Source organism: Bombus huntii, chromosome 12, assembly GCF_024542735.1.
Source record: "Bombus huntii isolate Logan2020A chromosome 12, iyBomHunt1.1, whole genome shotgun sequence".
NCBI classification, from domain to species: domain Eukaryota; kingdom Metazoa; phylum Arthropoda; class Insecta; order Hymenoptera; family Apidae; genus Bombus; species Bombus huntii.
The window spans coordinates 4,329,592-4,342,380 of record NC_066249.1 but is presented as its reverse complement, the minus strand read 5'-3'; the positions used below and the strand labels follow the sequence as shown (position 1 = coordinate 4,342,380).

Here is a 12,789-nt window from a genome sequence, read left to right as displayed (position 1 = left end):
ATCACTATCATAACAAAGCACTAGTTGGTACTAGATCAATACATAAAAAGTGTCTGATTGTAAATTGTTGCTCCGTTTAAATGTTTATTTTAAGAAATATTAGCACTACATTTAATAATAAATCAACAATTGTATATTCTTACTTCAGTCAAATATAAGAGTATTATAAACGATTATTACAACAATTTTATACATACATGTTGAACATAAGTAAAAAATAATTTTCATTTTTGCTACTATAAAAATACATTAAAATTTACAATTCTCTTATCTCCTAAGGACTGCAGCTTTTAGCTTTGTTATTACATTTTGTATACAGTATAATTACTTATTATCTTGCTTCGGGTTTAGAGAATGGTTGTAATGATCCTGGTTGTACCCATGATAATCCAACTGCTTTATTTTCTTCCTCTTCCTGTATCTCATCACATTATAATCATAATTAATGAAAAAGTAGATCAAAATATTATAAGTTACTTTCATTAAGCTTTAAATAATATCCTAGTGTCTACATTAATATCTAATATAATAAATACATAATAAATATTTAATATAACATTAATCTACATTAATAGCTACATATCTCGGAAAAAATATCTCTATGGTTTACATTTGGAAGTTTCAAGCAGTAACAAGTATAAATGAAAATGGTTTTAGTAATTAAAAACCATTTAGATATATATTTCTTTACCTTAGGTTCATAGATTTCTCTCTTAATGGAATTATGAAGCTCATCGACATATGGACTAAAAGTAATATAGTGAGGATCATCCACCACAGGTGAACTATAGACTTTGTTTAAGCTTTCTCTCACACATTTTCTTACGCGATCTCGAAATGTTTCGAAATTATTCTCTAATCTGTAATACAAACATAATATGTGTAAAATTTAAATATTAACTGACAACTACAACATTCATTGATCAAATATTTTTTCCTAAATACTTACAAATTAGACGCTTCATGATTTACAGAATTCATTTTAATATCTACTTTTGTGAAGATTTTTGTTATAAATTGTACCAATTGCCAAATTCGATTACTTTTTCTCCATTCAGGAAACCCCCATGATGTATATAGTTCTCCAGATTCAGAATCGATCAAAGGATGAAAAACTGGAGTTTGAAATGTGACTTTCTACGATTTGTTCGGTACACAATAACAATTAAACATTCAGTATACAAACATTAAACAAATCAAGACAATTTTATAACTAAATTCTAATGTATTAGGAATTACAGTCTTACAGGACATCCCCCATCTGGAAAATTTTGTGGTAGCGTAATATTAAATCTGAAGATTCCTCCTTGATATATTCCTTGCCGCACAAATTGTACTCCAAACCATACTAAAACAAAATGCATTTATTACAGCTTGATAAATGTCCAGGAATGTCTAATAAATGTGTACAAGAAAATGTGGCAAACAATAAATCATGCACATATTTACATGTAAACCATTATACAAGACCAAGTCAGGATAAGCAAGACCTAAGAATCAATTCATATTTGACTTAAATAACTTGAATGCAATCTTTCTCATACATAAAATGCATTGAAAAAAAAAAAAAATATTTATTTGCTCATACTACTTACATAAGGAATTTTGGGCAGATGGTATGACATAAATACCCTTCAGATCTTGCGCACATAGCATATTACTGTTTAAAAAGTAATAACAAAAGAACTAAGAGATTTTCATTCACTGCAGACATTTATATACTGATTTGCAAAATTAACTTACTATTCTGATAAAATATTGTATTCCTGTAAGTATACGGTATATTCTTTGTTAGTTTGTGACACAGTTGGCCTATCAATCATTTTCACAGACATGCTCAATTGAGAATCTCCATTTGTATTCAAAGGTAATAGTTTCCTGAATGAACCTTGTCTTTTTAGGTTATCGTTCTTATTACCATCATCCTAATATCATATAAAATTAGTTGTTATTTTCAAATGTTTCTATTTATCTTCCAGATTAAAAGGAAACATTTAATTACTCTTATTTTGTTTATTACCTTTGTTCCTGACATACTGATGTAATTAAGAGAAAAAGAGTAGGATTATGTCTCAAATATAATCAACGTTCAGGATTTTAAATAATAAAAATATGTTCCATTATCTCACAAATTTTATCAGATAACTGGCTATTCTGTTGTATTTCCGATTACCATCATCTTCTCTGAAATATTCCATCTCACGCTATATGTGAACAACCATAAACGAAGGAAGACATAGATCTTATATGGTTAACTAATATATCGACTAATGCTTTTTATTTTATTTTTTATTATCTAATCTAAAATAAGAATAAATATCATCTTATCAGTCCTATAGAATGTTAGGTCTATACTGTATCATTAATTAAGGACACGATAGATGTGACATTACATAGGACTTTGTATCCCAGGTTTTGAAATACCGACTTGGAAAAATCAGCATTTCTTACGCCCTCTGCGATTTATTGAGGCCAACATAGGAATTAATATTCAACTGGATAATCGAGATCATCGAAAGCAATAAAGTCAATGCATACATAAGTATATAGCTACAGTACTCAATGATTCAATACACATATATATAGCTATAGAAAGATCTTCATTTGTCAAACTGAATCTACAATATTTCACTTTAAAGGAAGAGTGTAAATTCGACTTTATATTCTCAAAAAAGCTCTGTGTCCTAATCAGATCTACTAGCAGCGAGATTCTTTGGTTGAGATAGGCATGCATTTGTTGGAATCCGAACTAACTAATGTAATATAAGACATATGTTAACCAAAAAGGGGAGAGTGAACTAGGGAATAGAGCGTGATCTCAGAGTGTGTCCAGTTCAAAGAACATGTAGTAACTTGGTTTGTGTATATAATACGTGTATAATAATAATTGTATTATTATTTCAATATACTAAATACATATATACTTTTTCTTTTACACCTATATACTTGATTGATTAATCCCATCGAGTTATGGATCCAGAGTAGGTGTAAAGAAGGTAGAAATAAAAGAGAAAACGAAAGAGACTCTATAACGAACAATTGAGAGCACAATCACGCGTAGCGAAAAGATCAAAGACCAGAGTTTCAAAAAAAGTATTTCGAAAGGAATCATGGATTCAGAACAGTATTTTCCCCACTCATCCGCAGAGAACTTCAGTAACTAACTATTTCAACTATATGCGATGACCACAAATCGCAGCACTACGAAATTAATTTAAAATTAACGTCATTTTAATTTAACTTGAGATAAAACAAACCGCAACAAATTCAAATTCTACTTTTTAATAAATTCTAATAATTATTAACGATAGAAAATATTGAGTACAATCGCGACATCTTATACTTCGCTATAGTAAAGCAAACGAGATCGTCTTTTCATCGCAACGCTAATCCAAACCGAAGTGGTACTTTTTCGCAACTCTAATTGTTAGCGCGAAATTTAGATTCGCTACTGTAATTCAAACCGTAATTAATTACTCGCAACTCTAATTGAAAAACCGCGATTAGCCCAATATGACGATGGGCCGACATGTACGTCGGCAAACAAACAAATCACAACTAATACTACTACAAATACTAAAAGCGAGTACAGTGACAAAGTAGTAACGAGAATGACTTTCCATCCTCTGGATGATTCAGAAGATGAAAAGCCATTAGTAGTTGCCCTCTTGCATGGCAATTTGCCGGGCCTCTTCGGCTCATAGCCTCTTCTTTCTTCGGGCGCGATGCCCGCTGAAACTTACATCTAAGCTCGAGACTTTCTAAATCGCAAACCAAAAAATAACGTATAAAGGTGAAATAAAAACATAAATCGCGAAAGCTGATCCAAATACACATGGATGAACAACGATCATATAGAGATCGCTGTCCGTTCGCATGTGCATGCTCGAGCAATATTAACGTTCGTGTCGAAACCCAATCGCGATCGCGACCGCGAAATTCAAAAAATCGATGGGCGAAGTCAGAGACGATGGCATGTTCCATTCGTGCCAGCTTCGCCGTCGATTTTTTGAATGAAATTTCCTGAAACAGGTTGGACACGCGAAAACGCGCCTACCCGACCAGAGACTGTGCCAACCTGCCCGGCCCTACCTACTTATACTGAACAGGCACGCCAGAAAGTATGCTACCTATCCTACCTAGCCCTATATTTAAAAATGGCAAAACAGGCACACCAACACACTCACTCCACGATTCTCACACATAACACTCGGGCGCAAGGACCTACACTAGAGAGAACGTCCCGGGACGCCTCCGACACCCGAGTTTGGCACACAACATGCACACTCTAATATTACGTACCATTTTCCTGAAATCGACTGACGAAGGCTAGCGACCATTGCGTACAACACAATAAAAGTAAATCTCAGTTTTAATTAAAAATATTCATAATTCAAAGAACGTATCTATTTGTCAAAGAAATTATAGATGGTACGAAATTTGGTACCATATATTATAATTTAACAAGAAAATTAATAATACTAATACCTGTGATTCGCCGTATTTAATAACGAATCTTTGTTTTCACAGGTTGTAATTGAACTGATATTTGTGTGAATTTATGTTTTATTACATAAATTTATAGCAAATGGGATAAATACTAAAACGACGCAATTCCACAGCCTAACCACACACACTATGTGGAAAGTACGTCGTGCACGATACACTAACGCATCGTCAGTCGCTTACAAATTATTATAAAATCAGTGATCATCGTACCCATTGCCTTTCTCTCACCCAAGTAGCACCTGGGCACGTGAGTGAGGTCCTGGCAATGAACACGGAAAGGGTAAAACCTGAAAATCCTAACTAAAAAGAATGTATTAGTGCATCTATTTCGTCTTTAGCGGGCTAATCTTTTTTCATTTTGCATTTTCATATTTTATCTCAATTACTAACACTCTATACTCTACTTTATTAATTTAATAAATTACCAAAATGTTATTGAAATTACATTACAAAGAAGGCAAACTGACACTGAATAAGAAATTTATTTAATACTTGACTTAAAATTAAATATTAATACAAAGAATCTCAGGCAATTCCTTCGTCAAAGCACATATTCGAAAGTATGAAAACAGTATTCAAAACTTGTTGCTTTGACTCTAAAATTTACCTGTCGCGAAATTTCTTCTTGCACATAAAATTCAATACATTTTTGACGGCAGGATTGAACTTTAATATCTCTATATTTATATTTTAAATCAATATCCAAACATAATAAATAATAATGTCAACAGAAAACAGGAGATGAAATAAAAACTTATTATTATCATTATCATTAGATATGCAATAATAGCAATTTTTAACGCAACGAAGTCGGAGGGTATCCGACTTCATTACTACGAAATATTTAATTAAGTCATTTTAATTCTCAGTAAATACACATTCCAACTTCAAAAGTAATTATAGTGAATATATCTTCAATCACAAAATTCAAATGAATTGTTAATATATCGTTTGTATCAGTTAGTACAATTATCGATATTATTAATATAAAATTTGTTAGTATCATGTAACTGATATAAAAAAAAAAACGCGATGTGCAAGAAGACCTATCCTGAACTAATAAATAATACATAGAAGAAATGTTACTACTCACGCATATAATAAATATCCGCGGTCACTGTACTCGCAAAAAATTCTACGTAAATTACAACCAATCACCCGTGTCGATTCGAACCTTTCGTCCTACGACATGATTGAGTGACCGGAGGGACAAAAATGCATGCGACTTACGATATGATGTGAAGGACGAGGTCATCGATGCTGTAGCAGACCAGGGAAAGTCATGGTGTGGATCATCATCAAGGAGGGGCCATATAATGCCATAGAAGAAAACTGTAACAGAACATAGGATATTATAATTTGTTCTTAAGGAAAATGTTAATTATTTGAAAAATTTGAAATAGTGGAATATTGATCTCTATTAAAATTATAATGCCAATATTCAATTCAAGAATGACAAATTTAGATAACAAGGAATAAAATTAAGTACAGATTACAAAATTACTTACATTCTTGGCTTTTGAAACACCACTAGGTCCTTTTCAGCTACTATTGTAATTAGATTTATAATTATTAAGAGCTATTGTGCTCTAGAAAACACAAATGTTATTACGCAGCAAAAACTGACTCTACCGACCGCATTGCGCGCGGACACAAACATTCTCTGAAAACAGATTGTATTAGCAGGGAGAAACAGGGGGGGGGGGGGGGGGTGAGAGTTTGTTTTGGAGATATCGCCGTTTCTGAAAGCTTATATATACGTGTAGTATTTCAAACACTGTTTATCGATTGCAAGATATTTTCTAACATGTTTCCAAATATTTATCAATATTCTGAAATATAAAACCAACTCTACAAGAAAAATTCAATTGTGAATGTTCGTCATCAGAGTTTGAAATATGGTTTTTATTAATATATTACGTTGCACCTTATGAAGATTCGACAATGCTTGTAATAAATTAGACTTTTTTAACTAAACATGCCTGAAGTGATTATAGCGTATATACATATAATCCTGCACGTGTCTCAACAAGTTTTATTCAGTCTCTTTCGAGGAAATAATAAACTGATATTCTCGTACAAATATGTACAAACGTAATAAGTTCGCGATAGATCATCTTCTAATAACAATTAGATGATTCGTATAATTTGCTACATGTTGATATGAAAACATTAATTAAAAAAATGATTTCTATAACCTCTTTTTCTTCATTTTAACATTTTTAAGAAATTATGCGACTATTTATAAAATAATGTTATTAGATATCAATCGTAAGCTGTGTAACAATTATGTAACAAATATTAATTACTATTGATCCAACAAAAAGGGAAAATAAACATATACATACATTTGCTTTGTTATAATAGCTCAATCATTACCAAATCTGCATGAAAAATCAACGAATTGATTATTAATCACCTGTGGTGTCCATTATTCCGTAAATCCCTATTCTTTCGATCACGTACCAATAATCTGTACAGTAGGAAACCAACAATTTCAAATACATGACATAACCAATATGACAAAACCAATAATTTAAAATATTAGAACAAGTTATAATAAAATAAACCAATAATAGAATCCAAATTCTATTCCAAAGGTCGATAATATGAGCTATCGATAACACTAACCGTCAGATATGCAGTCAACGAGAAAAGTGCAGAAAAAGTTTTGGAAAACTACTTAATCTTACTCAAATGATGATTAATAAGTGATTAAATAAGAACGTACTATTCAAATGAAGCAGATAAAAGTGTAGAAATAATGATAACATTGGAATGAAAGTACTAATAATTACGGGCTAATGCGACAAATTCTCACTCCACAGATTTCAACAGAGAATGTCACCCCGCGCCAAGCGTTCTCCTCAAATTACGAGCGATGCAACATTCTTGGCCAATAGAAATGCTCGATTTGACTTTACAATATTTTTCACCAATAGAGACGCCTGATGTGATTTTGTAATATATTGCGCCAATAGGAGCATTCGATTTTCCTGTGTACAAGCGCGCGTTAATTTAATCAATTCAAACTATCAAATTGATGAAATTAATGAATAGGAAACATATTTTTAAGGCAATGTCCATTAACAGTAATAAAATTATGTCCTTGATTTTATATGTGAAAATGCTATAACGGTATATTATTTAATTATTCATATTATTATTAATAAATATATTTGAATAATTCAAATATTTCAATAAATGGAAGAGAATGAAGCAGTTTTATGAATGTCTTTATTAAAAATAAATGTCACTCTTAAAAATGATTAATAATTAGCAATTTAAAATAGTCCTTGAGAATTGATAGCGAAACTATAATAAAAAAAGAAATTTCTTGAATTGAAAATAATTTATTATCATTGTTTACTTCGTTATTAATTGCTGTATAAATTATAAAATCTTTATTTTGTAACACATGCTAAGATTATTTTCTGCAACGATGGTTTTAATAATTAGTCAAACCACTAAGTACTTATCTGTGCCAGTTCTATACTATATATTAATTGATACAGTTGCATGTGATACAAGAATGGTAACGGATTCAAAAGTCCACCAAAACATAGGGCGTGAAAAAGCACTGCATGTCACGTCCATTCTGTATTTATCTCGTCTATGGCTGCATCTTGTCTATGAAATAACGTTTACCAACAATAGAAGCCGATAAATATCAATAAAAACTTTAAGTAATCAGGCACCAGTTATTAAAAGAATTATTTGAAAATTAATTTTGTAAAAACATTGCAAAATTATCGCCTCGCAACATAATTATTTAATAAAAAGAAAGTAATCCGAAAAATAATTGATTTGCTGTGTCTGCAAGGAAGTTGGTAACAAAGCTCTGCTATAGATAATGGTCCTGTTAGCGAGATCAATTGATCATCATTTTTTGTTTACATCCTCAACATAAATCGTGTGTGCATACATTTCTATTACATAATGCACGCAAATAGAAACTTCCACGAAAGTTGTAACAGTCGATAAAGAGGAACTCGAAAAGGAAGGAAAGAAAAATTCACGAGGAATAACACGAATAGCGCCGATAGGTTCTCCACAATCTGTTAAAAAATCCGACTTTCCGTCTTCATAACGCATATAAACTCTGATCATCATTGAAGTCTGACAACTGTCAAATGACAAGTCTGCTTCAAATATTACGTTTTAAAGATTGAAATGGCAGCAGAGATAAAGCCCGCACCGGGAGTAAATCATGATAAATTCAGCACAAGCCGAAAACCTATACTTCTATCGAAATTAGAAGGATGTAATGACGATGTTAATGCGGCTATCATTATACCGCGGGAAGATGGTGTAATTAGTGTTTGCGATGACAGGTAGATGAGTATTATATTCGAGTTGTAATATTAAAATTGAATTTCTTAATTGTTCGTTACAATAGTTAGTCGAAAATTTCTCTTCTTCAGCTATTCATGTTCTTAAGGAAATGTCTTTTACAGAACTGTTAGAGTTTGGTTGAAACGAGATTCTGGCCAATATTGGCCAAGTGTCTGTCAATATATGGCTGCTGGTGCAACATCAATGCATTATTGTGTACAAACTAGACAATTATTTGTTGGTTTGGAGAATGGAACTATAAATGTATGTATTAAAAGAGTTTTCTATGGAAAATGATCAATTTCTTTTTTTATTTCAATGTACTTTCATTATTTTCAGGAATTCATTTTGGAGCAAGATTATAATCAAATGACTGCCATGCGTGAATATGCTGCACATCAAGCGAGAGTTACAGGTGTTATATTTGCATCAAATTGCGAATGGGTTTTAAGTATAGGTCGAGATAAGATGTTTCAATTACATTGTTCAGAAACAGGACAAAAATTAGGATCATATCAAACTGATGCATGGTACACCGCTCTGCAGTATCCTTTTGTGAGAAATAATTTCTAATTGATTTCTTAATTATTAGATATGTATGTTACATTGAAAGAAGTTCTCTTTAAAACTACACACATCTCCTTAACTTATTCAGATTTGACGCGCAATCAAAACATGCCTTTGTTGGTGATTATTCTGGACAAATAGCAATGTTGAAATTAGATACTAATGGTGTTACACTAATTACTACTTTAAAGGCACATACAGGAAGCATTCATACATTAGCATGGGATTTTGAAAAGCAGCTTTTGTTTTCTGGAAGTTTCGATCAAAGTATCATAGTATGGGATATTGGAGGCCGGCAAGGTACAGCCTATGAACTCCAAGGACATCAGTAAGCTATTCAGTCTACTAAGAAATTCTTCTCAAATTAGTTTCCAGTTTATATTTTTTGCAATCACAATTAAACATATTTTACAGCAACAAAGTAACTGCATTGTGCTATGCAAGCGCAGAGCGTGTGTTGTTATCTGGAGGAGAAGATGGTGTAATAGTATGCTGGGATATGGCTGCAAATAGAAAAGAAACTGCAGCCTGGATAGAATCCGATACGTGCCAAGTATGTAATTGTAAAATTATAATTAACTTGATTCTGAAATTTAATGCTACAACCAGTTTGGTTTTTTATGCTAATTATGATCCTACATTAAACAACATTTTATTATATATATAAATATTATGATAAATATAGGCTTGTGGAAGACCATTCTTTTGGAATATTAAAGCTATGATGGATCAACGACAATTAGGTCTAAGACAGCACCATTGCCGTCATTGTGGTCGTGCATTATGCGCACGATGTACATCTCAGCGAATACCAATACCAGCAATGGGTTTTGAATTTGAAGTTAGAGTGTGCGATCAGTGTCATATTCAACTTAAAGCTGCAAAGTAAGTAGGAACAATGAGCTTAGATTTATCACTAAAATTGACAAACAAGGTGGATGTTTAAATGAAATTATGCATGTGTTATATAGCCAAACATCTCTAGCATCGTTCCATGACGCAAAGCATAATGTCGTTGGAATGGATCTTGATGCTCCTAGGCGACGATTATTAACTATTGGTCAAGATCGTCTTATTAAGATTTGGGATATTTCTGCACTTCTTCAGTGAACTTCCAGATATATTTATCTACAAATAACAAAATTAATCAAATCGTAAGGCATAATAGAAAACTACTGTCTTATTTCAATGTAAAAGTATAATATCCAGAGCCTATTTTTACGACTATGAAATCATTTTAAAATCCGTTTATTTGATGATAAAAACAATTACGTTTCTACATATTACAATTTGTTTCTTGCATAAGAAAATCCTGGATTCGTGAAATATCTGCAACACCAAAATAGGATATCTATATAACTGGAAAAAATATATATATATATAAATATATATACTTGCAAGTACTCTTCCAACAGAGAAAAACTAACTCCATAACTTATTCAGCAAATGGTAGAAAATAGTATATTTTTTAATCTTATTTAGTGCAATCATATTTACAAACGACCAAAGCACTAATCAATAGATTTGGATTTTTAATCAAATTCATTACAAAAAGTAATCTTACTGTTTCATTACACGTTTAACGCAGTAACTATAAATAAATTATTTTTGTTTTAAATGAACAAAATATGATTATTAAAAAATACATTACGTCACGTGAAGTTGTAAGAAATTTTACATTTTGAAGTACAAAATTAAGCTGAATTACATTTTCATCTGACCGATATATAGTCGAAAACTTTTTAACACTTTTTGGTCTATATCAAAGTTTTTATTAGTATGTATAGTGTGAAATTATATTAATAATCTGATATACAGATTGACAATTTTGAGGAATTGCTCTAAACTGCGTACTCATTTAAACAATAGTAATTCGTTAAAACATTGTCGATGACTGTCAATGTTGTTCCTAGTCGTTTCTTTTTTTCTTTTGTTGCATTCCTAATTATTTATATTATAGTTTCTTACAAGCAATTATACGAGGTGCTTTATCCCGAAACCTAATTTGTCTCTAGACATTCATTATGATTCTCCAAACATTTAAACTAGGTACAGGTTATGCAAATATACTAATTATATAATAATGATAATACTACTACTAATACTAATAATTAGATTCATGCATACTATTACAGAAATGATGAAAAGTAAAAATTTGATTAAACAATATATGATCAAAGTTATAGGTATGTTACGATTTCTGCAAACAAGTATGTATAATTAAAATAGGAAACAAGTCTTCTCTTTATAGACTATTTAATTTGTTTAATGAAATTTGTGTTTGTAATTATTCAATCATTCCATTTAATAATAGGATGCATACCTTGTACCTGGATGCAATTTTCATTATCAGATTAGCATAATATTGATTTCTCTATTGTAAGTGATAAAAGCATTTGAGGAAGGAAAAATTATATTTATTGTAGAAGTACGTTAAAAATCAAGCAGTGTACTAGTATGAATACAATTTTGGCAAACGTATGGCATTAAATACGCCTTTTCCTTTGATCTACTATTATGTCGTATATTTTTATCATGTATGGATTCTACAGGAAATTATTTAATATTATTATTTTATACAGAGTTAAACATATATTTTCTAATCAGTTTCTATATGCTACGCGTGAAATATACTTTGCTATATAATTAATACTATTACAATGTCCACGCGCGAAGTGTTGATCATACATGTATATGTACATTTTTTAAGAAGCAATACTCCAAATGTATGTTATAGGATCTACCATTGCTTCGTTACATCGAGTGATAATAGCTTTTTAATCTTAGAAAATAATTTGCTGTATTCGCGATGCATTGTCGTCCATTGGAAGGCATCGATCGACTACTTGATTTATGAGCTACGTGATTATGAGTGATCGATATCAAAATTGTTACTTAGCAATGAATTTGTCGTTGCTGTTAAGATAAACAACATCAATAACAACGCAACGTGGTACATTGTTATAGTTTTCGTACAGAATTGATTGCAGTACTCGTGAAAAATATATCGTTGGTGAGGAAGTGCCGTTCTCGTTACGTAAAAAAGATCGTGTTTATATATAGGAACGATTTTATGAAACTGTTAATTTGCAACGTTTATAACATCGTCGATGTTGTTATTGTTGCAGAAGTTTTCAGTACTTTGCATATTAATGTATATGTTAAAAGTTACAGAAATTACATTTTATGTATGTATATCATTCATGTGAAATTCATATAAAATGAAAATATATTTTCAATGTAAACGATTCGTTTGTCCTTATGTCATGTATCTAACGTATTATTCGAACCGATGAATCAATCGAGGAAACTAAGGGAAGAAGATTGGAATTCAAATTGCACGATCGAATGTTAATTCGTTTTTGCCGCCATTCCGCA

The 12,789-nt window shown here is 31.2% G+C and overlaps 2 protein-coding genes across 3 annotated transcripts; one reads left to right on the top strand and one right to left on the bottom strand.

Annotated features, from left to right (window-relative positions):
- Positions 1-71: 71 nt before the first annotated feature.
- On the bottom strand, positions 72-3,356 carry LOC126871991 (AKT-interacting protein-like). Of its 2 annotated transcripts, XM_050631417.1 has the most exons (8): positions 2,429-3,356; positions 2,021-2,301; positions 1,744-1,925; positions 1,596-1,660; positions 1,248-1,348; positions 950-1,137; positions 692-860; positions 72-421 (listed from the first exon to the last, which is right to left on the bottom strand). In XM_050631417.1, the coding sequence occupies exons 2-8, from the start codon at positions 2,033-2,035 to the stop codon at positions 332-334; spliced, it is 810 nt and encodes a 269-aa protein (XP_050487374.1). In that variant the 5' UTR covers positions 2,036-2,301; positions 2,429-3,356; the 3' UTR covers positions 72-331. The 2 variants fall into 2 exon arrangements, with proteins under 2 accessions (XP_050487374.1, XP_050487375.1); XM_050631418.1 differs by lacking the exon at positions 2,429-3,356 and having other exon boundaries at positions 72-415; positions 2,021-2,381.
- Positions 3,357-8,331: 4,975 nt separating this feature from the next.
- Positions 8,332-12,659, top strand: LOC126871543 (WD repeat and FYVE domain-containing protein 2). Its single transcript, XM_050630455.1, has 7 exons — positions 8,332-8,843; positions 8,967-9,108; positions 9,184-9,389; positions 9,500-9,739; positions 9,826-9,964; positions 10,097-10,296; positions 10,383-12,659. Exons 1-7 carry the CDS (start codon positions 8,683-8,685, stop codon positions 10,519-10,521), a joined length of 1,227 nt encoding a protein of 408 aa, XP_050486412.1. The 5' UTR covers positions 8,332-8,682; the 3' UTR covers positions 10,522-12,659.
- The last annotated feature ends 130 nt before the right edge of the window (positions 12,660-12,789 follow it).

Coding starts and splice junctions, on each gene's coding strand:
- LOC126871991 (XM_050631417.1), bottom strand. Junction 1,661..1,743: donor TACAATATTTTATCAGAATA/GTAAGTTAATTT, acceptor CTTTTTAAACAG/TAATATGCTATGTGCGCAAG. Junction 1,349..1,595: donor ATCTGCCCAAAATTCCTTAT/GTAAGTAGTATG, acceptor ATTTTGTTTTAG/TATGGTTTGGAGTACAATTT.
- LOC126871543 (XM_050630455.1), top strand. CDS start 8,683: ATGGCAGCAGAGATAAAGCCCGCACCGGGAGTAAATCATGATAAATTC. Junction 9,965..10,096: donor TAGAATCCGATACGTGCCAA/GTATGTAATTGT, acceptor TGATAAATATAG/GCTTGTGGAAGACCATTCTT. Junction 10,297..10,382: donor ATTCAACTTAAAGCTGCAAA/GTAAGTAGGAAC, acceptor TGTGTTATATAG/CCAAACATCTCTAGCATCGT.